This window comes from Zeus faber, assembly GCF_960531495.2.
Source record: "Zeus faber genome assembly, chromosome: 15".
NCBI lineage: Eukaryota > Metazoa > Chordata > Actinopteri > Zeiformes > Zeidae > Zeus > Zeus faber.
Genome location: NC_137194.1, coordinates 1,009,002 through 1,032,069, shown reverse-complemented (window position 1 = coordinate 1,032,069; position 23,068 = coordinate 1,009,002). Strand labels below are relative to the sequence as shown.

At 46.1% G+C, this 23,068-nt stretch overlaps 2 protein-coding genes across 2 annotated transcripts in view; one reads left to right on the top strand and one right to left on the bottom strand.

Moving 5' to 3' along the window:
- The window catches only part of LOC307241781 (oxysterol-binding protein-related protein 2-like), a 45,723-nt gene extending 45,295 nt beyond the window's left edge, over window positions 1–428 (top strand). The window contains exon 14 of the mRNA XM_080016004.1: window positions 1–428. This exon is cut by the window's left edge and continues 1,906 nt beyond it. The gene's annotated coding sequence lies outside the window, so the exon portion shown is untranslated.
- A 14,027-nt stretch (window positions 429–14,455) lies between these two features.
- bsna (bassoon presynaptic cytomatrix protein a) overlaps window positions 14,456–23,068 on the bottom strand; it is a gene marked incomplete at both ends in the record, with an annotated part of 107,606 nt that continues 98,993 nt past the window's right edge. Inside the window, 4 exons of the mRNA XM_080015781.1 lie at window positions 14,456–14,496; window positions 14,937–15,068; window positions 15,552–15,645; window positions 18,563–18,921. Coding sequence (XP_079871907.1) covers window positions 14,456–14,496; window positions 14,937–15,068; window positions 15,552–15,645; window positions 18,563–18,921 — 626 coding nt within the window. The remainder of the gene's footprint in view (window positions 14,497–14,936; window positions 15,069–15,551; window positions 15,646–18,562; window positions 18,922–23,068) is intronic.

Sequence of the window (23,068 nt, the reverse complement as noted above, 5' to 3'; positions counted from 1 at the left end):
GTATCCCTTTAAGAAAAAGTTGTTTGTTTTTAGTAAAATCCTAAAATAAGCAGGTTCTATGGAGGTGCTAAAGTTTCATTGATGTTGACGCCTCCACAGCAGTGTCGTGTTTATTTCCCCGAGTCTTGTTTTTGGGTTTGACTCTGAAGTGCATCATCACACGCCAAGCGGCAAATCATTTTGTGCAATCAAATTATTTTTTATAGTATTTAAAAGAGGTTTTTTGGGGGTTTTTTTCGGTGAGGATATTGTACAAGAATGTGTTATTCAGAGGGTGGGACTGTAACGGTGTTAGCATCAATACTCTAACGGGGAAAATGTCGACTAATAAAATGCTATTTTCAGTTTTGAAACATTTTTCTTTTTTAAATAAAAGAAATGAGGAAAAAACCCAAAAGGGAGTTCATCGTTGCTGTCTCCCCTGTGATGTCTGTGCGTTTGTGTATTTTATCTGTTCATTCTCCTCATTTTTTCTTTCAGACCAAAATGAACCGGAAACAGATGTAAAGTGTTGATTTGGGTTCTACTCCATAACAAGTTGCATGATCTTCAATATGACCCCAATTACAAGTATTAGTATATTCATAAAATGCCAAAGTACAAATGATTCTAATGACAATTCTTTTGAAAAGTATCTCATTTTAAACATTATCATCAACCGACTCCTCAAACAAACACCAGCATCAAATCCTGGGCATTTCCATCTGTTGACGAGTTGAGTTTTTACTGTTTTCACATTATCATAGTTGATGCGGAATTGGGAGGAAAGGACTCAGTTAAATAAAAACCTCTTTTGGTTTTGTCCTTCATTACATGTAGCTTGATGAGGAATTAGAAACATTTAGGACGGAACTTGACAAAATGAGGAGCGGTGACGGGGTTGGAGACGTGACGAAGCACCGGGAACTATCCGCTCATGGAGGATCACTTTACCTCCAACTGCTTTAAAATGAATGAATCCGGGCTGAAAATGCAGAAAGCAGGCGTCTGGAACTGGAGCGCTCCGACCTTCTTGTTTTCCTTTCACACAAGTAGGAAACTGGGAAATAAATGTAAATCCAGAATAAAAACACTGAGCGTCTCACTGCGTGACGTCACGTTCCAGTTCCCTTGCAACGTCCAGTTTTTAGGTGGGCGTGGCTAATTGCGGCTGTAATTCCAAGGGAAAGAAGAAAATAATTATTAAATTCCATTACTGTACAACACACACGACAGAGGAGCCGTATTTGGGGGGTCCGATAATTCTAAGGGCCTGTGACTGACAGGGGCCCTAAGAAACTATTAGAACACTTTGGTACATTTTTGTGGAGCGCACGTCATTTCATTATTAGAACGTGTTTTTATTTAGTATTTAATTATATTTCCAAATTGACGCTGCATCACGCATGGCAACTTACCCCCCCCCGTGATGCCTTTTCTCAGGGCCCCCGCCCCTGACCGGGGATGCCGACCGGCTGGTTTCTCCTTAAGTCGGGGGTGTCCAAACTATGGCCTGTGGGCCAGCTGTGGCCCGTGGTCCATTTTTAATTGGCCCGCAGCAAATTCTAAAAATATAATGGAATATGGCCCACACATGAAACTTGTGCTTGACTGTTTTGTACTTCTTGTTTTAAGATGAGGTGGAGCTACTGTCTTGATCAAGGCAGCTTCTCCACAAAACAAGAGCAATCAAAGAACGAGAATTCAACAACGATAATATGGCCAGAAACACAGTTGTGCGGCGAATCAAAGACTTATCAGCTAACCTAAAACAGCAAGTGTCAGATAAAGCTTGTGCTTTAGATTTTTACTTGATGCATGTGATGAGCACACAGATGCCACAGACATCGCACAGCTGTTAATCTTTTTGCGAGGAGGTGGCGATAACTTGCTTTACGGAGGAGCAGCTTGATCTTAGGAGTCTAAAGGGCACAACGTGTAAATTAACAAGTAACATTTTTGAAGATGTGTCAGATGCAATTGACAAGATGGGACTTAAATGGGACGAGCTGTGTGGAGTTACAGCGGATGGGGCTCCAGCAATGACGGGCGTGTGAAAGGAATGGCCTGTGTGGTGTGCGCCAAGGTGCAAGAGAGTGGAGGTGAGGCTGTTAAATGCACTGTATCATCCACCAAGAAGCCCTCTGGGCCAAGACAGTGCAGCTTGGCCATGCGATGAACACTGTTGTGAAAACTGTCAACATTTTGAGCACGAGGGCTCTACCACAGAGAATTTCAAGCTTTCCTATCTGATGTCGATGCTGAATACGGGGACCTACTCTCCCATACACTACAGCGGTTTGATTCCGTGAGATCAGAGGTCGACCAGTTTTTGAAAGAGAAGGACCGACCTTTTCTTGAGCTGAGTGACTCTCTGTGGTGGCAGACCTGGCTTTTTAAGTTGATCTTATCATCTGGACACACTGGGCAAGAGCCTACAAAGCAAAGAGCAGCTGGTACCACAACTTTATGAGCACATGAAAGCCTTCTGTGTGAAGCTCCGTCTCTGAGACACAACTACGCAATTTCAATGTTGCACACCTCCCCACGCTGTCCAAAATCAATTTTGCTTTTCCAAAGACCAAACTTCCTGCTAAAAAAGAGAAACGTGTCCATGATCACATCTCTCATGACAGAATTCAGTCAGAGCTTCCAATATTTTTCTATCATTGAGAAAGAAATGAAGCTGTTCTCCACTCCCTCCCTGGTGGAGGCAGAAGAAGGGGAGGAGTCTCCAGTGAGAACTTATGGAAATGCAGTGATGATTCCCTGAAGAGTCAACATCACCTTCTCTCCCGACCCGACTTCTACTGGAGCTTGGAAAAGACCAAGTTTCCTAGAGTCTGTTGGGCTCAACATACATATGTGAGCAAACATTCCCTCTGTTGACTCTGAACAAAATCAGATTGAGAACCAAAATGGCCGACGGCCATCTCTGTGATGTCCTTCACATCTCAAGCAGCAAACTTAGTCCTGAGCTGCATCCATCCTTGCTCCCATTATAGGTAAGTTAAACATTTATTACACAGTATTCATGTGTTCATAAGCCCAATTACTTAAAAAAATTCAGTCAATTAAAGTTGACATTTTCTTACAAACGTTAGTTGATGTGTTAACAAGCCCAATAACTTATTGCATAACAACCTTGAAATACACCGTCCTCTTTCCCCTTATTTGTCCCCTTCATACAGGGCTGTGAAGGGGGATCAGCATCCTGACTAACAGCCAATCAGAGGCTGCTGTTTTGAGAATGTGCTGACAACCATTTTTGTAACCAAATAAATAAACTCATTCATGGAAAGCTGTGATGTAAGCTGTTTTTTTTTCTTTAAGCGTGTTCAATTATCAAGCATAATATACCTACATTTGATTGATTTTGCTAACTTTGATCCACTAGAGGTGAGGCCGTGTACCTCACTGTAGTGAGTGGCCCCGCCCTACGCATCTTTTTCTGCACGAGTCCCTCAGTGGAATAAGTTTGGACACCTTGCCTTAAGGCATTTCATTTCGCATGTGAGGATTTTTCGTCCCTTTCCATGAAAAAGCCCCGGTTTATAAACGTAAAGTGATGTCGTGGCCGGATCGAAATCGGCCTTTGCTTCTCGATGAAACATTTTGTTCCTTCAAGGGCGGAAGTCGGTCCGGTCCAGTTCTGCAAAACTGTAACGAAAAGAAAGCAAATAATCCCCATTCCAAAACGAAAACAAATGAGCAGACGCCTCCGTGATTTCTTTTTTATATATCTTTGTATTTTATTTTCCTTATTCCTGATTGCAACGTATTGTAAGGTCATAACTTCATTCATCACATTACACGGCATGATGCACCAGATCCACTACAGCCATTTACAGAGGAAACACAGAAACACACACAAGGTTTCACCACGGGCGGAGCCGGGCTCAAAGGACCTACGGCAGGGAATGGAACTCCAACTTTTAACCATCTTCGTTTGAATTTTTACTTCCATATATATATATATATATATATATTTATATATATATCTCATCTCTCTCCAGACTCCTCTTTTTCCCTCTCTCTCCCTCCATCCCATTTTTTTTTTTTAACATGGAAGCCAGGATATCTCATCTCATCTTTCCCTTTTTTTTTTGTATTTTTCTTTAAATATCATCTTGTTTTACAAACACAACAAGTATAGAAACTCTACACAGACCAATATGTTTTCATGTGATTCTTTTCATGTTTTGTCCCCCCCCCCCCCAAATACGACTTTTCCTCTTTTTGTTTTTTGTTTTTTTGTTTTCCCGCGGTTTCTCAAACAGTCGCACAAGCCTCCGTGTGCACATGATGCGGTTATTATCATTTATGATGATTAACATCGTCACCTGCGCCTTCCGTTTAGTGGAGTTTTATTTTTCTTTATTTTATTTTTTTTTATACACAAAGGCTCAGGAGCGAGGCACGGTCGCGGGTTCGAGTCCCGTCCCCGTCGTACGTGTGTGTGTGTGTGTAACATGTAGGACGTTTACACGGCGTGTGGACGGCGCTCGCTTCCCCTTTTGGTATTTACAGTGAGGAGGCTGCCTGTGAGGCGGAGGGTCAGAGGTCAGCGGGGTCGAAGGGGGGCGGGGCATGGGGCGGGGCTCGTCTAGGTCATGCAACTTTTTTTTTTCAACTTTAAACTCGTTGACTGGTTAACTACGACGGACACTCCCTGATGGTTTGACACCGAAACACAGACTGTAGCTTTATGGGAAAAAAAACAAAGTTAAAATAAATGTTAAAAATCGCGTTTTTGTGTTTGTTTTCATTTTCTTTCGGAAAACCTCGCCCGCTTCGCTAACGCTACGTTTGGAGGAGGACGGAGGTGACGGGGTCCCCACGAGGCATCGCAGTGTCGGGGGCTCCGAAATGATATATAAAAGATGGCGGCACATAAGCACGATCGTGCTTATTTGGCGAACATCGAAATTTAAAGCGCTCCGACGCTCCAGAGCCCCCCCTGGTGTTGAACTCAAGCATTTCTACTTTTGTTACTCTGTAAGACGTAAAATATACTTGTTTTAATGAAAATAAAATAAAAATATTCTGAAAAAAAGAAAATTTGATGATGAATTTTAAGCATTTTATACTCATCTCCACTTTTTTTCTTTTTTTTTTCTTTCCTCCTTTTTGTTCTGCTCATCTCGTCTCGTATTTATCGTCTTTATGTGTTTTTATATTTTTAAACAAAGAATGGCTGCGATGCCTCCGGGAAAGCCCAGTCCTCCCAGTTTGCCACTGGGACGCATGGCTTCTTCTCTGACCATTTTAGGAGGTTTGAGCCCTTGCTGCAATGCATATTATTTAAAGTCTCGTTTCTCTTTTTCCAAAAAAACAAAGAAATAAAAAGAGATTTGACCGCGGGCGGAGCTTTGTGCCACGCCCACTCTGTGCTTTCCTGAGGAAAAAGTGACGGAAGGAGGATTTCTGTCATTTTACAAACTTCCAAAATCACAATTTGGATAATCTGACTTTTAGACTTTCAATGGTATGTAATGATAGAATTTATGATACTATAACTATTATATAATTACAGGATTGATTATTCTATTTATAACTTTATTATTTCCAGAGCTCAATGGTTGCTCAGTTGCCCCGGGCAACTCCTATTTGGGCCGTTGGCAACTGCTTGTTACACTTAAAAAATAAAAAATAAAAACAGGTGCAGTCTAACCCTGTGTGTTTAGAAACTGAAAATGTTTAAATCCAATTTTTTTTTAACATTCCACCGAACAAAAATAACAAACAAGTGAGGGATCACATTGTTTACCTCAAAACAAGAAACACGTCGTGCCAAAGAAAATCATTTCTGTGAATTCATGTTTTCCTCTTCCGCGATATCGCGCTAAATAACGAAATATGGATTATGAATGCACGGGGCCACTCAATTATAAAACTTAATTAAAGATTAAAGTTTGTGTCAGAGCAGAGCTGAAGGTTTAAACGGCAACAAACATCAGATTCCAACCCTCAAACGCCCTCATATGGCCCTGTCCAACACCAAAAATTGATTTAAAAAAATTATAATAGCATTTATAACAAAAATAATCATAATAATCATCATCAATTCCAGGTCCAGGAAGTCAAAGTACCTTTTTGGGTTTTAGCTCCACTCACTCCACTTCACTGATCCTGGCCGACTCTAAAGCCCGGAATGGAGTTTTACTTTCTGAACCCGGATTCTCCACCATGAGACAAGTGGACATTTAACCCTTTCTTCACCCGTCTCCATCTCCCACGCGGCCTGCGTCCGATTTTCTGAAAATGGTCGTTTTTGGGAACAGACGTCCCCGTTGCGGGGCTCAGATCTGGTGTCGTGTTCCAAAAAAACAAAACAGGAGTGGTTATTCTGTTCTGGTGGTGTATGAATATAAATACAGCCATAAATAATACCCTTAAAATCATATTTATTTCCCTACTCTGGGTTCCAGTTCTGTCTCCTCCGGATCCATTCGTATGATAAAATAATATTTCATAATAATCTCATCTCATAAAAATCTCACAAAAAATAAACATATATTCAATATATTTCCCTCTGTTACACACATCTAATAACTTTCTATTCATGCTGAAGTCAGTCGTGTTGGATTGCTGGGACTCCGCCCGTCCTCCATATTGACTTTTATCTTCGTAAGTACATCATTTAACATCATTTAACCCACGGATCGTCCTTCCTTTAAATTACCTTTAGGAGTTTAGGAATACACGGAATAAACTTATTGACTCGCCAACAGCACATCAGCGACATATTCATCTGTAATCAAATATATTCTGTGGATTGCGTAGTGATCATATACATCTGGATTTTAACGTTCTTCGTGGTGTTGATCTTGTACTTTCTTCATAACAGAAGAAGCTTCTGCTTCTTCACCCTGAGCTCAACCCAAGTCCCACCTGCCAATAAACCCATCTACAAGTTATTATATTTCTATGTTTCTTTGTATTTCTATCTATATATCCATCCCCAAAACTCTCGACCACGCCTTGAGCAAAAGCAGAACAGACAAGATGGCCGGGGACCCGGGCGCAGCTCACTCATTTTCACTTAATCCACTTTCAATTCAGTCACGTTTAAATTAAATCCCCAATCAGGACAGAATTACTCTGATACAGACTGGGAATGCGGAAGAAGCCTTTGTCAGGCTTTTGGGGAGCTCTTATTTTGAAAAGTGACTCTTTTGGGGAGCTCTTATTTTGAAAAGTGACTCTTTTGGGGAGCTCTTATTTTGAAAAGTGACTCTTTTGGGGAGCTCTTATTTTGAAAAGTGACTCTTTTGGGGAGCTCTTATTTTGAAAAAATGAGTACTTGCAGGATTAACCCGATTGGTCCTGCAGCTGTTTTGCTTTTTGTTCCACGACTCGTCTGATTGTGTTGAAACAAAGCGGTGAATGAACTTGAGTTTTGTCAATTGGAAAAACTTTCTGATGTTTCATCCTGTGAAGTTTGGACTCAACCGATCACATCAAATCAGATGAAATGACGTCACAAAGTAAAGCGTCTGCAGAGCAGCCGCTCAGAACAGGAAGTTGCCGATTGGAGATCTCCCACAATCCTTTGCTCCACCAGAGGGGAAACATGAGGCGTCTGCTTTGGCCCGGTGCCAGTCGTCCCAAAACCTTCCCCGCCAAACGTCTCCGCCCAACGGCCCCAAGAACCCCACCTTCGAACCGGGGGCCGCTCCGTCCCCCCGACCCCAGGGAACGTTCATCGGGTTCTCGGCTCCGGTTCCGACCCAGACTCGACCTCTGTAGCGGCGTCCGCGTGGAGGGACCGAGGACCCCCCCGGGGGGTCTGCGGGCCCCGCGTTGAGAACCCACACGCGCCTCGTTTTGGCAGGATGCACCTTGAGAGACTTTGTCTCCCCCTGGTGGCGCCAACGCAAACACATCAATCCCTTCATCCCGTCGTCAACATGAGCAAACTATGTCGTTAAAACAGGATTATTATTCAACGCGTTTCGGGGGGGTGGGGGGAGGGTGGGGGTGGGTGGGGGGCGGGGTCTGTTGCGTGACCCTTCACTTCCTGTTTATCACTGATTTACAAAATATGACTCATTGCATAGAACGTAGGAGATGAGCTCGTTATTTACTCACTTTGTTTTTAGTTGCGCTTTTTTTGTTGGATGTCGCTTTGCTGTTCTGTCACCACAGAACGCCCCGCCTGGCCCCCCCCGCCTGGCCCCCCCCGCCTGGCCCCGCCCTGCCCTGCCCCGCCCCGCCCCGCCCTGCCCCACCCCGCTCCCCAAACCCACCAACACACACTCAGGTATATACGTAGAAACAAAAGGAACAGAACGATATCAAGGTGACCTTGAGGTTTTTTGGGAGCTGGGGGGCATGCGATCACACGGACACTGTACAGCAGAACAAGTCGTTGGAGATGGAGGTGGAGGTGGAGGTGGAGGTGTTTTTTTATTTTTCCTTTTTTTAAATTTTGCCAGAAAAAGCCCCCCCCGGCAGAGGAGTGCGCTCGGCAGAGGAGGAGGAAGCGCCGCGTGTCCCACAATGCACTGCAGGCACAGCAGCAGGGAGAACACTGACCTGAGAAGTTTCCATGACAACTGACTGACAGTCTGAGAGACAGAGGTCGGAGTTGGGTTTGCAGTTCTGCCGTCATGATAGAAAATTAAAAAAGAAAAAGAAACCCAGGAAAGAAAGGCGAGTGACGACCGAGTGATTGACTGTTTTTGCTTTTTTTCTTCTTTTTTCCGGTTCCTCCGTCACATCAGCGATTACTATTTTGACTGTTGTTGTTGTCGTTGTTGTTGTTGTTATTATTATAATTATTATTATTATTATTATTATTATTATTATTGTTATTATTTGACACCATCTTGAAGAGTGTGCTTCCACACTGGACAGAGTGAAGCCCTGTGAGGAGTCGTCTCCGTGTCGAGGACGTTCCTCTTGGAATCACACCGTGCCCCCCCCCCCCAGGAGGTGACAACGCCAGGTCCGTTTCCATAGCGACTGGTCTGCGTTTCAGTGCCTCTCTGCTGCAGTGCGGCCACGTGACATCCCCCCCAAAAAAACGACACGTTGGCTCCGATCCTCCGATTGGCTGCGGAGGGAGGGTGTGGGCGGGGCCAAAGCGGGCGTGTCTCCGGGCGTCGCCGCGTTTCCTGCTTCTTTTTTCAGCGGTGAGAGAAAGACGGAGGCGACGCGCTCCACCACCACCAACCCTGACAACCACACCCAGTTGTGCTCTTAACTTCCATGCGCCTCCGCTATTGCTTTAAGAATTATTGAAAACAAGTAACGGAATTTCAGGAGGAGAATCAACATTAAAAATAAAGAATGTGAGAAATAATTACAAACAAAGTGAATCCAAAAATAGAAATGAATCTCATCAGAGCTGACTCTGATGTCGTTCCCTAAATAAAAAAGCCAAGTACGTTGAAAATACACTTTATCCTTGTGAGTAAACGTGGAATAATATCAAATATGTTACTTTTAAAAAAATAAACCAAACAAATGATAAGATGAGATGATTAAGGCGAAACAACAAACCTGCAACATAAGAAATAAGAAACCAAGTTTTAAAAAAATACAAACGAATCAAGAGCCGTCGCCCACGACAACGGACACGTCGAAACCCAAAGGTCGCGGCAGCCTCGTCTTCATGGCTTTCGTGACGGCGGGAAACGGCAACCGGGGGAAACGCCCGGGGGCCACGCCCTGCTCCGCCCCCCCCCCCCCCCCTGCGCGCGGCCGCCGCCCTTCCTTCCTGCGCCGGTGCCACTTCCTCTTCCTCCGAGAGCTTTGGCCGCCGGGGGGGGCGGTGGCAGCGGCGCAGGTCGGGATGAACAGTGTGAGGTCTTGTAAAGTTCATGCATCTGGAGTCTGTTCATCTCACTCTTCTTCAAAAGACACGAAGAGGACGGAGCAAAAACAACAACAACCCAAAGAACGAGTCGGCATTCAGAAAACACGGAGGGAGCGTTGAGGGCGGAGGAGGAAGGAAGTGCTTCCATTTCGGAATGTAAGTAGAGATAGTCGCGGTGGTTGGACGCCTCCGTCACCGCCAGGACGGAGGCGGTGGGTACCAGAAAAAGCCACCAACACGGAGAGTTCCTTCCCCGGGTGTTGTCACTTTGTTCTTTGAGAGGAGACGGAAGGAGGAGAAGAGGAGGAGAGGAGGTGAGGAGAGGAGCTGTTATGGATCCTAAACTAGGCACCGTCATGGTGGAGCACCGCCGGTTGGTGTTTTTGGAATCCCGCCTCGTGGCCGTCATGCTTCCTTTCTCTTCTGCGTCCTCACGTCGGAGCCGCTGCCGCACGCGACCGAGGCGCCTCCATGGTTTTTGCCGCTGCGTGGAGTTCCAGGGAAGACGGCCCCACCCCCTGCGGTGCGGAGGCAGAGCGGCGAAAACAAGGCATGTCCTTCTCCCTGCTCCATCCCTCCGTCATTATGTGGTCATACAGCCCAGAGGTGTTCATCTTCTTCATCTTCTTCGTCTTCTTCGTCTTCTTCTTCCCCAGCCCCCAGGTCGGCTTCAGGCGGCGATGGCGCAAGGGGAGATGTGGGTGGAGTCCGTTTCGGATTCTTTGGCAAGAGAGGGTGGAGGAGTGGGCGGGAATCCTGCTCGGAATACGACGTTTGGCTGGAAGTCCATGGATTGATCTGCAGGAGAAGAAACACAGCAGGTTACAAGCAGCCCAAACCGGCTGTTTCCACCTGGTGACGGGGAAACTCAGGTGTTGGGCTCATGAGGACTCAGGTGATTTGCATCGTCAGAATCTTTGAATTGATCCTGCATCCAGAGGACGGAGCATCACAGCACCACCTTCGTCCGTGTGGTCGCTGTGGTGTGCAGCGGTTTGCTGAGGTTAGAAATGCGTCGTTGGATCAACTTCAACGTTTCTCTCAATACCAGAGACTGGGAAGCAGGGTTTAGGTGAAAGAAAAAACAGTTTCCCTTCCAGGTTTTACATTTTGTTGAACAAGTGACGGTGGAAGAGGAGGAGGAGGAGGAGGAGTAAAACCATCACATGTTGTCATCATTTTGGCCAAACAGAACACGCTCTTGAGAATGGCCAGTCAAGCTTTGGTGCAACGACATATCTTGCCACCAGATGGAGACAGAGGATATAAATAATGAGTCTTGTTTTTAACTTTCAACGAAGGTTTAAATCTACTTCAACCACAAACCTGCGTCCGTGTGCGGTGCAGCGCGTGCAGCGCGTGCAGCGCGTGCAGCGTGTGCAGCTTACACAACCACTTGTGGCAGAAATGTAAGACGGCTGCACGGAGGCGGCCATTTTGCACCGCCATGTTTCTACAGGAGCTCAGAATGGACAAACCAAACACCGGCTCGAGACAGGGAGGTGTTTTTCGGGAGCCACCGCCATGTTGCACCGCCATGTTGCACCGCCGTGGGGAGGGTGTTGATCTGCATCCTCTCCACTAGATGTCGCTCAATGAAACCTTTTGATTTTCCTCAGTTTCTAGACTTCATTGGTGTTGTTTTCTAATAGTGATCAATGCTGCGTTTTACAGCTCTGCTTGACTTAGCTGCGGGTGTTTTACTTAGTGTAAGAAAGATATGAATCCATAGCTTGGTGACTTTGTGACTTGTTGGTGTTTGAGGATAAAAATCAGCTCAGTTTGAAATGTCGTTCTGAAAAGTCTGGAAAGATCAGCAGAGTGTTCTTTCACAATAAAAGCCCCTCCTGCCTCGCCCCCGCCGCAGTATCTGCTCAGCTCAGTCTGACCTACTTGTATTATTTCACAAGTCTGGCACCAGCCTCCATCTGTGCCCAAAGATACTGTGGCTAAATGCAACACACACACACACACACACAGAGCTGACTCACTGAGCACAGGGAGGAGAGTGAGATGGAGGGAGGGAAAGAACGACAGAGCAGAAGAAGAGGACTTGAATTATGGACGAATGGACGAATGAAGGAGAAAGGAGCTTAGAGAGAGATGAGAGGGTGAGGAAAGAGGGAGAGAAAGAAGGTGAAGATACTTGGGAGGATGGATAGGAAGAAAATGTTGAGAGAGATGGAGACAGATAGAAGAGAAAAAGAAGTAGACAAATAGATACAGTAGAGATCAACAGTATATATATACATATATATATACTGTATATATATATAAATATATATATATATATATATATATATATATATATACATATATATATATATATATATATATATATATATATATATATATATATATATATATATATATATATACATATATATATAAATATATATAGCGAGAGAGAGTTGTGCATCAGTCACATGAGTCAGTGGCTGAATTGATTGAGGAGCATCACACCACCAAGACTACCCAGAACCCCCTGCACCACCCAGAATCCCTGCATCACCCAGAACCACCTCCATCACCCAGAACCCCCTGCCTCACCCAGAACCCCCTGCACCACCCAGAACCCCCTGCACCACCCAGAACCCCTGCATCACCCAGAACCCCCTGCATCACCTAGAACCACCTCCATCACCCAGAACCCCCTGCACCACCCAGAACCACCACCATCACCCAGAACTCTCTACGTCACCCAGAACCTCCTGCATCACCCAGAAGCCCCTGCATCACCCACAACTCCCTACATCACCCAGAACCCCCTGAATCACCCACAATGCCCTGCACCACCCAGAACCCCCTGCATCACCCACAACCCCCTACGTCAGTCAGATCCCCCTGCATCACCCACAACCTCCTGCATCACCCACAACCCCCTATGTCACACAGAAGCCCCTATATCACCCAGAGCCCCCTGCACCACCCAGAACCCCCTACGTCAGTCAGAACCAAATATATTAGTAAAAAAAAGATAAAGATACACATTTTATTCATGCAAAACATGAAATGTGTGGGAAGAGTTTTATTATCATAATATATTTTGTGAATCCGAAGAATCTTTGGGGTCCTTACTGATGTTACGTGGAGGAAACCCCATGTTTTGGGTGGGGGTCCTTACTGATGTTACGTGGAGGAAACCCCATGTTTTGGGTGGGGGTCCTTACTGATGTTACATGGAGGAAACCCCATGTTTTGGGTGGGGGTCCTTATTGGTGTTCCATGGAGGAAACCCCATGTGAGCACGGGGAGAACATGCAAACTCCACACAGAAAGGCCCCTCATTGGGAGATAACCCACCAGAGCACAGTGCCACCAGCGCCCCAGGCGGGAATCGAACCCACAGTGTAATGCACTGTGCCACCTGCTCAGACGCTGCCGACAGGGGGGCGCAGTTGACGGTGCAGTTGACGGTGCAGTTGACGGTGCTATCAGCAGCTGCGAGCCATTTCTTTGTGAACGAGCCCCCTCGCTCTCGGGGCCTTTGATTAAGTATAAAACAGCGGGCCGGCTCCGGGCCCCGTACTCACTGTCTGGCCCTCCAGAGAGAGCGGGGGAGTCTCTCTGCCGGCGTGGGGCCCGGCCAGGCGGCGTCCTGCGGTTCCCGTCCCTATGGCTGCGACAGAGGAACCAACATTTCAACAAAAACATGATGTTCTTGGCTTAGGTTCGTTCCACTCTTGAAGACTTTTGTGCTGTTTGGCTTTTGAACGTCTTCATGTTTCAACGTTTCTAACTCGGCATTAAAACGCAATAGAAATAAAAACCAGCATTTAAAGTGTATTTTTCCATGTCGATATACAATAACTGTTGCCATGGAAACGACCGATGAGGTTCCAAGTGAACACAGAAAAATGCCACCATGACTACATGACATAGCTTGGTTTCATTTTGGGAATCCAGCGACAGTCCCAGCTGATGTTGATGAGTGACTGGGCGTCATAACCTGCTCCTCCAAAGCCCTTTCAATTCCCCAAAAGAATCATTTAGCTCTTTGTAAAATGGGGACATCGCTCTCAAAGACACTGACAGGGAATAAAATGTGAAGATGTCTTTATTCGAGTCCTGGGGAGTTGAGGAGCGGCTTCCTCACGTTCATCATACGTCAGTGGTTCTGAGTCGTTATGAAACAGTTCAATGATGAAATATTAAAATGATAATATCTGCAGCAACAACCAACACGACTCACCAGTTTGCTCAGGTCTCCTGGACTCTCCTCTCCCTTCCTCCTGTCCTCCCTCTCTCTCTCCCTCTCTCTCGCTCTCTCTCGCTCTCTCTCGCTCTCTCTCGCTCTCTCTCGCTCACTCTCTCTCTCTCTCTCTCAAAACAAAATCATGGGTGGTTCATGGCTTTTTCTGGTACAAGGCCTCGCGACTTCCTCCATCAGTAATTACACATATCTGCAAGACCAAGAACACACACACAATGATGTATTCATATTAATAACAATAACAATAATAATAATACATGTATTTATATTTGGCCCATCAAAATAAAAGGCGACGGTTTCAGATTGTTAGAATAATTCTAATAAAATAGCAACGGTGTTGGAGGGCGATGTTTAATCTGAACTGCGACGGCTCCAGAATCTCCTCTCAGCCAATCAGAACGCAGATCAGGTGTACACTATACCTGAACGTCAGCACCTCAGAAGAACGAGGTGAACTTCTTGCCGAAACCAGAGATGGCTGCAGAGAAGAAGGAGAAGAAGGAGAAGAAGGATGGAAGGTTAGAAAGCAGCAGCTGTCAAACAGAGTAATAATAAAAACATCTGTCCTGGTTATATGCTGGTTATGGTTACGTATGTCCTGGTTATATGCTGGTTATCGTTATGTCCTGGTTATATGCTGGTTATGGATAGGTCCTGTTTATATGCTGGTTATGGTTATGTCCTTGTTATATGATGGTTATGGTTATGGTTATGGTTATGGTTATGGTTATGTCCTGGTTCTATACTGGTTATGGTTATGGTTATGTCCTGGTCTATGCTGGTTATGGTTATGTCCTGGTTCTATACTGGTTATGGTTATGGTTATGTCCTGGTTCTATGCTGGTTATGGTTATGTCCCGGTTCTATGCTGGTTCTGGTTAGGGTTATGTCCTGGTTATGGTTGTGTGCTCGTAGTACCGTCGCCCAGCTTGCCGGCCTGCTCCGCCGCTCCCCCAGGCAGGATCTTGGACAGCATGCCCTCCCCCTCCATGCCGGGCTGCCCTGCTGCAGCGCTGCCGATACCACCTGGTCTGGGAGCAGCTTTAGAGCCTGGAGGAGAGAGAGGGGGGGGGGGTGGATCCAATACAAACTGTGACATATCAGCAGGTGGACCTATGAGCTTGAACATGAACATGATGGCCACCGTACCTCCCTCCTCAACTCACTAACTAGATACGTGACATTAAAATGTCTAAAACCGAATTGTCAGTATAACTAACCAATGAATCAAACAACTAACTAGTCAGTTAACTCACCAACTAACTAACTAACTAGTCAGTTAACTCACCAACTTACTAACTAGTCAGTTAACTCACCAACTAACTAACTAGTCAGTTAACTCACCAACTAACTAACTAACTAGTCAGTTAACTCACCAACTAAATATGTCAAAATCATTAACTCACCTTACCAACTTCACCTATTATTTGTCAGTGCTACCAACTAATGACTAATTAAATGTGTGTGTGTGTGTGTGTGTGTGTGTGTGTGTGTGTGTGTGTGTGTGTGTGTGTGTGTGTGTGTGTACTGTACCTATGCCTGTGAGGGGGGGCTGGGGGGTCTTGGTGGCCATGTTGGGAGCTGCTTTGGCTCCGATGGCCGTCACTGGGGGAGGGTCAACCTTTACCTGTTAGGAGGGAGGGGGAGGGAGGAGGGAGAGTAATGCCAGATGAGAATGAATCGTGATGTTTACACTGATGAAAATTTCCAAATGTCTGCATCTCCTCATGTGACAGAGAGAGAGACAGAGTCGAGGACGGAGCAGCCGTCAGAAAGAAAGAGAGGAACGGAGAGAGAGACGGAGTGACGGAGAGAGAGAGACGGAGTGACGGAGAGAGAGAGACGGAGTGACGGAGAGAGAGGGAGACAGAAGTGGAGCGGTAGAGCGTTTGCCCTGCGTTGTGCTGTGGCAGCAGAATGGCGGTTCGATGCCGTTGGACCGTTGTCAAACAGTGTTTGTCTCTGAGTTCACCCCGTGAGAGAGACTTGCAGAACGCCCCGAGCGATCAATAAATATCTCACCCAATCAACTGATCGATACCTGTTATTGAACAGGACAAAGCCCTCTCTCCTCTACACTCTTGGGGTCGCAGAGGAAGAAAGGTTGGAACCTCCTGATAATAAAACAAATACGCGATCCCATTGCCAGGAGAAATGCCGTTCTTTTTTCTTTACTGATGTGTCACGTCCGACATCACGAACACGGCGGAAAGGGGGCGTGTCCTGTTTCCAGTGAGATGAAAAAAAAAGAAATATAAACATAAAAGTGTAAAACTTCAAAAACACAAAGGTCTCATCACCCGTTGAGACCGGCTTCCCTCTGTTGCTACCAAAGAGCCGTTCCAAAGAAGGGGATGGTTGGTGTATCTACAGCGCTCCGTCAGCGGCAGGGAGCGGAGACGCTCCTCCGGTTCGGGGACCGGCTTGGGGCGGTGCCGGAGTGTCTCGGGGCCCGGTGGGGAGTGTGGGGCTTCTCTGCTGTGGTCCCATTAGTTAGGTCCCCACACTCACAACGTGTCATGGTCCCCCAGGCGGGAAAAAAGTCAAAAAGTTGTGAAAATGGGATTTGAAACGATAGAATACAGAGACAGGGATGTTCCCCTCATTTACGCGCCGGCATCCAAAACGTTAACGTGCGACACATGGCGGATGGGCCGAAATGAGCAGGTTGACCCGTGTGTCCTGTTCACATCTGAGCCGGAGCCGATAAAAACCCGGGTATTACCTTTCCCACTGATGGCAAATGCTGAATACTACCGGGTCTTTGGCACAGTGGGATAGTGGTATCATAACACAGTAGAACCTACTACAGTACATTTAAAATATATTATTTTCCCAGACTGTTAAGCTTTTTCGACGCCAATTCTCTGCAGAGAAACGCAAAAAATTCCTCGCATACGTAAAATGCATTTGGTGGAATACACAGATTCAGATTTCCTTTGTTTGGCGCGAACCCCGCCGCTTGTTGGAAACGCTCAATAGCTTTATGCTGCGCACTCGCTCTCCAAGGCTGGACCGTGGCCAAATAATCACACTTTATATTTGCTCCCCAACGACTCGGCGCTGCAGTCCGACAGATGTGATGCATTGTGTCCGTTCGGCGTCGGGCTCTGAATCGTTTCACCGCCGGTTAATCAATGCTTTTAATTACAGGATGGATCCCCAACATCAGAGATTGAAGTGAATGGGTCTGTGCACAGTCCAACGTTCATAAGATGGAAACTAGCTTTTATTTTACCGTTTTTTTATGACATCCTGTAGACCAAGTCGTGATCAATACGAGGCGGCAGACTTTATGAAATATATTTCATTATCCTCTCAGACAGCTTGAACATTGTTCGTGGGCTCCACAGTACAAAGACCATTACCCCCCTTGGACAGTATCCAAAGAGACAGCTCTTGAATAAAATCCACTGATAAACACATTCACCGGATGTTTCTGAGAATATCTAAATTAATTCGGGGTTTGGGGGAGAACTGAGTCTTTACTGGAAGCTCCCTGATATTCACAGCGTTAAAATACGCAGCAATCCCATTTCCAGGGGGCGGCGGCAAATTACATCAGTGACGGACAACATCCACGGCGGTCGCTCCCCACCAGACAGACAACCTGTGGCGTGGATACGTGGATCACAGGAGCAGATAAGAAATGCCAACTGTTCTTGGGGGCGACGTTGGCTCAGGAGGTAAAGCTGGGTCTACCAGTAATCAGAGGATTCCTGGTTCGATCCCCGGCTCATCCTGGCAGCACATTCAAGTGTCCTTGAGCAAGAAAGTGAACCCCCTAACTGCTCTTGTTGAGTCGCCATCGACATATGAATGTGTGTCTGAATGTGAGGCACGTACTGGAAAATGCTTTGAGTAGTCGCAAGACGAGAAAAGCGCTGAGAAGAGGAGGAAGAAGGTGAAGACGGAACAAGGGGTTGGATACAGAGATAAAGCCGGCGGCTTTGATCAACTGCATTGAGGCCAGAGGTAGGACTTCCTGGTCCTTCCTGGACCTTCCAGATCGCTCTTGCTTCTTCCAGATCCTTCCAAGGATCCATTCCAGGAACTTCCAAGTCCTCTGCAAGGTTTCAGGTCCACCATCTGGTTTTCTTCAGGATCTTGATTGATTCGAACAACAATCCAAAGATCGTCCCTCGTTCAAGCAAACAGTGTTGGATCGACACATATGTTTAGACAATTAGCTATTGCATTTTTGGACGTGTTGGATGTTTTGTTCTATTTGTGAGCCTCCACAGGAAAGATTTACCCAGAATCCCCTGTGATGTAGATCTCCACAGTGCCGCTACTGAGAGCATGTTTTGGCCTTCAAAGCAGGTTAAATATCTTTCTATTTAAGTTCAAGAGATTATTTGTCACATACATATACATACGGTCATACATATATTTATATTACTGCCTTTGTTTTATTCATCTCATCAACCAATCTATGAGTCAAGGCAGGAAGAGTAACTGAAACTATATTTCATTGCTTCCTTTAAGACCAAGACCATATTGCTACTACCCTTTGAGCTCTTCTCTGGCATGATGGTACTCACCGTGGTGGCTGGTGTGGTGCCTGGCGGTCCTGTCTGTCTGGTCTGCCCCATGGGTCCGCCGGCTGGACCCATCTGGCCTGGCTTGGCTTGGCCGGGTCCCATGCCCATACCCATGCCCATGCCCATGCCCATGCCCATGCCCTGACCCTGGGCCGGGGGCTGCTGCTGGGGCCCCGTGGTCCCAGTCACGCCTGTCTGCCCCGGCCTGGCTGCCGACGTCTGGGCCTGCTGCTGTAGCTGGGTCCTCTGTCCCGGAACCCCGTCTGTCTGGGAACACGGACCCGCCTGCCGCCCCGAGCCTGGAGGCCCGGCGCTGGAGCTCTGTCCCCTGGTAGAACTGCTACCGGATCTGGAAGAGCCTGGGTGGATGGATGGATGTACAGACAGACGGACAAATGGAGAGTTCAAATGTATAACTGTGATTAGAGCTATATCATATATATCATATCATATATATAATATGGATTCAGTGATATGAGACTAGACATCTTGAATTGTAACATTGTAAAATGGCTTAAACATTGTCTTTTCCTGGACTTAAAAGCAGTATTACAGTGAAGTGATTCTCGCCGAGTAAAGTCAACATTGAATAGCCCAACTTGTTGGGCTATTCAATGGTGATAGCACACAACGGTGATAGCACACAATATGTCCTAGGAAAAAAAAATAAAAATAAAAGTTGAAAATTCCTTTCTAATAGACCGACTAACTGACTCCTAAAATGTAATACAGTAAGTTGAATACTTATAGAATGAGATAAAAATATATAGAATAAAATACAATAAAAATAAATTGAAATAAAATGGAATAGATAGAAGGAATATGCCTATGTATATACAGATATGTGCATTTAAAGTGGCATGTGAATTAAAGTGGCATGTGAATGTGAATAGTGTGAGGTAGTGTTTGGGATAATACAGCACAGTATACAACAGTACGGCGCAGCAATACGGCATCACGAACAACCCTGAACAGTGACACAGTATGCGGTACAGTATGCTACATACAGTACAGTAGGTAGTGGAGCCTAGTGCATGGCTCAGTTAGGACCCCTGGTGAGGTCAGCGTTGACAGTTCTGATGGCTTGAGGGAAGAAACTCCGTCTCAGTCTCTCTGTTCTCGCTGCGTGACTGCGGAGGCGCTTGCCTGACGCAGCAGCTGAAACAGTCCGTTGTTGGGGTGATGAGGATCCTTCATGATCCTACGGGCTCTGCTACTACACCTCCTGGTGTATAACTCCTGCAAGGGGGGGAGGGTAGTTCCAGTGGTACGTTCAGCTGAACGCACCACCCTCTGCAGGGCCCACCTGTCCTGGGCAATACAGTTCCCAAACCAGGCAGTGATGTTGCCTGTCAGGATGCTCTCCACTGCTCCAGAGTAGAAGGACTTGAGGATCCTCACCGAGACCCGGAATTTCCTCAGCTGCCTGAGGTGGTAGAGACGCTGCCTCGCCTTTCTCACCTGAGTGTCTGTGTGAACAGTCCATGTTAAGTCCTCTGTGATGTGGACTCCCAGGTATCTGAAGCTGCTCACCCTATCGACAGAAGTCCCATTAATCAACAAGGGTGCGTGCGTCCTTGATTGTGATCCACGCCTAAAGTCCACAATCAGCTCCTTGGTTTTGCTGACGTTCAGGTGTAGGCTGTTGTCCTGGCACCAGAGTGACAGGTCAGCCACCTCCTCGCGGTAGGCCTTCTCATCGCAGTCGGTGATCAGGCCCACGACCACGGTGTCGTCAGCAAACTTGATGATGGTGTTGGAGCTGGACCTGGCCACACAGTCATGTGTGTACAGGGAGTACAGTAGGGGGCTGAGGACGCAGCCCTGGGGGGATCCTGTATTCAGGGTGAGGGAGCTGGACATGTACTTCCCCACCTTGACCACCTGGGGGCGGCCTGTGAGGAAGTCCAGGATCCAGGTGCACAGCGGACCATTCAATCCGAGCTCCATCAGCTTGACAGCCAGTCTGGTGGGGACTATGGTGTTGAAAGCTGAACTGTAATCAATGAACAGCATTCTCACATTGGCCCCCTTCTGGCCATCCAGGTGCGTGAGCGTGGTGTGCAGTACCTGGGAGACCGCGTCATCCGTGGATCTGTTGTTCTGGTACGCGAACTACAACGGGTCCAAGGTGCGGGGAAGAGAGGCGCAGATGTAATCCTTAATCAGCCTCTCAAAACACTTCATGACCACCGAGGTGAGGGCCACCGGACGGTAGTCATTCAGGCAGGTTGGAGAGGCGATCTTCGGGACAGGAACGACGGTGGACCTCTTGAAGCAGGACGGGACCACTGATTCAGCCAGGGAGATGTTGACCTACGTTACAACCGAGGACTCATGCGCCGTTGGTGATTAATGGGACTTCTGTGGACAGGGTGAGCAGCTTCAAGTACCTGGGAGGCCACATCACAGAGGACTTAACATGAACTCTACAAACAGACACTCTGGTGAGAAAGGCGAGGCAGCATCTTTACCACCTCAGCTGAAGAAATTCAGTGTCTCGGTGAGGATCCTCAAGTCCTTCTACTCTGGAGCGGTGGAGAGCATCCTGACAGGCAACATCACTGCCTGCTTTGGCAACTGTACTGCTCAGGACAGGCGGGCCCTGCAGAGGGTGGTACGTTCAGCTCAACGTACCACTGGAACTACCCTCCCCTCCCTGCAGGACTTATACATCAGGAGGTGTCGTAGCAGAGCTGCAGCATCATGAAGGATCCTCACCACCCCAACAACGGACTGTTCCAGCTGCTACGGTGGAGCAAGAGCCTCCACAGCCACACAGCGAGAACAGAGACTGGGACGGAGTTTCTACATCAAGACATAAGAACTGTCAACGCTGACCTCACCAGGGGTCCTAACAAAAAGTACTGAGTCACTCACACTGCCTTACTGTACTGTATGTAGCATACTGTACTGCATACTGTATCACTGTTCTAGGATACTGCATACTGTGCTGTATTACTGTTCTGTTCGGTGTTACTGTATTGCTGTGTAGTACTGTTGTATACTGTGCTGTATATCTCCACACACACTACGCCACTTTAATGCACATATCTGTATATACATAATAGCCTATCCCATATACATAAGTATATTGGCTTTATTTAAATGTTACACCCCCACTCCTTATTACCTCCTTGAGTTATTTTATTTTATTTTATTTTATTTTATTCTATATTATTCTATTTACTTACTGCATTATGTTTTAGGAATCAGTTAGTTTCAGTTAGTTGGTCAGGTAGAAATTTGTTAGCTTTTGTGTTTAGTCGAGAACATATTGTGCATAATCACCAGGTGCGTTGCATTGACATTTCACTGCATTAATGTTTGGAAGTATGTATATATGTATGTGACAAATAAACCTCTTGAATCTTGAATAAACTGCCGATACCAAGCACTTTTAAATCCAATGCCTTTACTGGACCGCGCAGGTTTTGAACATCGCACAATGATTGAAACATAATCCTTGCTTCTCCATTAGAAACATCTTACATGCATCTTACATGTCTATGAATCAGTTATTCTCTGATATCTGATAAATACGACATGGCTCGAGGTATCATATGTTTGTATTGGTCGATACTCTCAGATGACAATAACCCTTTTTAGACTGTTGGACCGATATCTGATCTGTTGGTAATGGTGCATCCTTAACTGTGAACTATGTGCCCTTAGTTGTTAAACATAACTCATTATTTTGTACACTACGTCTGTGTTCAACCTAAAGGGCGTTTCATTTATAGTCGTGTTCATGGTTCATGGTGATCTCAAAGCCAAGATGTAATGACTACGCATAATACTTTTTGGACAATAAGCCAGCGCACCACCCAAGGTAGAAACATTTAATTGGAAAAGCTACGCATAGCGTAGTTAATTAAAAACTGTTGATCCCTGAGGGGACAAACTCTAAAGAGCAATGGTTGTTACAGCCAGGGACCTAAACCAGGGATACTGTCTCTCAATCTCTGTGTGGGGTTTGGGCTCATTAAAAAAACATTGCTTTTACTGTCCTGCTGGGCCCCATTTAAACACACTCACAGTCTGGCATAATGGCATACCTCAAAATTGCCACTATTTTTGAGCTATTTACTGTTTCTCTATGGTACTCCCTGCTGTGGCACATAGATTCCACAGTCAACACCATACATCTTCCACAAATAACAGATTTTAGCACCAAAAGTTCAAATTTCAAGCTCTTATTAAAACGATAGTTGGCAAAATATGATGTATGGTACTCCAAGCTGGCATGCCCACTCACTATCACAAATAATTCCTTTGCATTCGTTGTGACTTTTTCAGACAGAACAACTACAGCTTTTTTACATCTATCCATCATTCCATTCAGTTCAAAGGTGGAGGAAAAAATAAATCCTCCAACTCACCAACCTTCCATGTTTCCTTAGAGTGGTCACTATATTGAGGTTGCTCTGCTTATTGACCTCATAATGTTGGTGAGAACTCGCTTTGTTTATTACTAGTTTCTATGGAGTTCCAAATGCATCATGA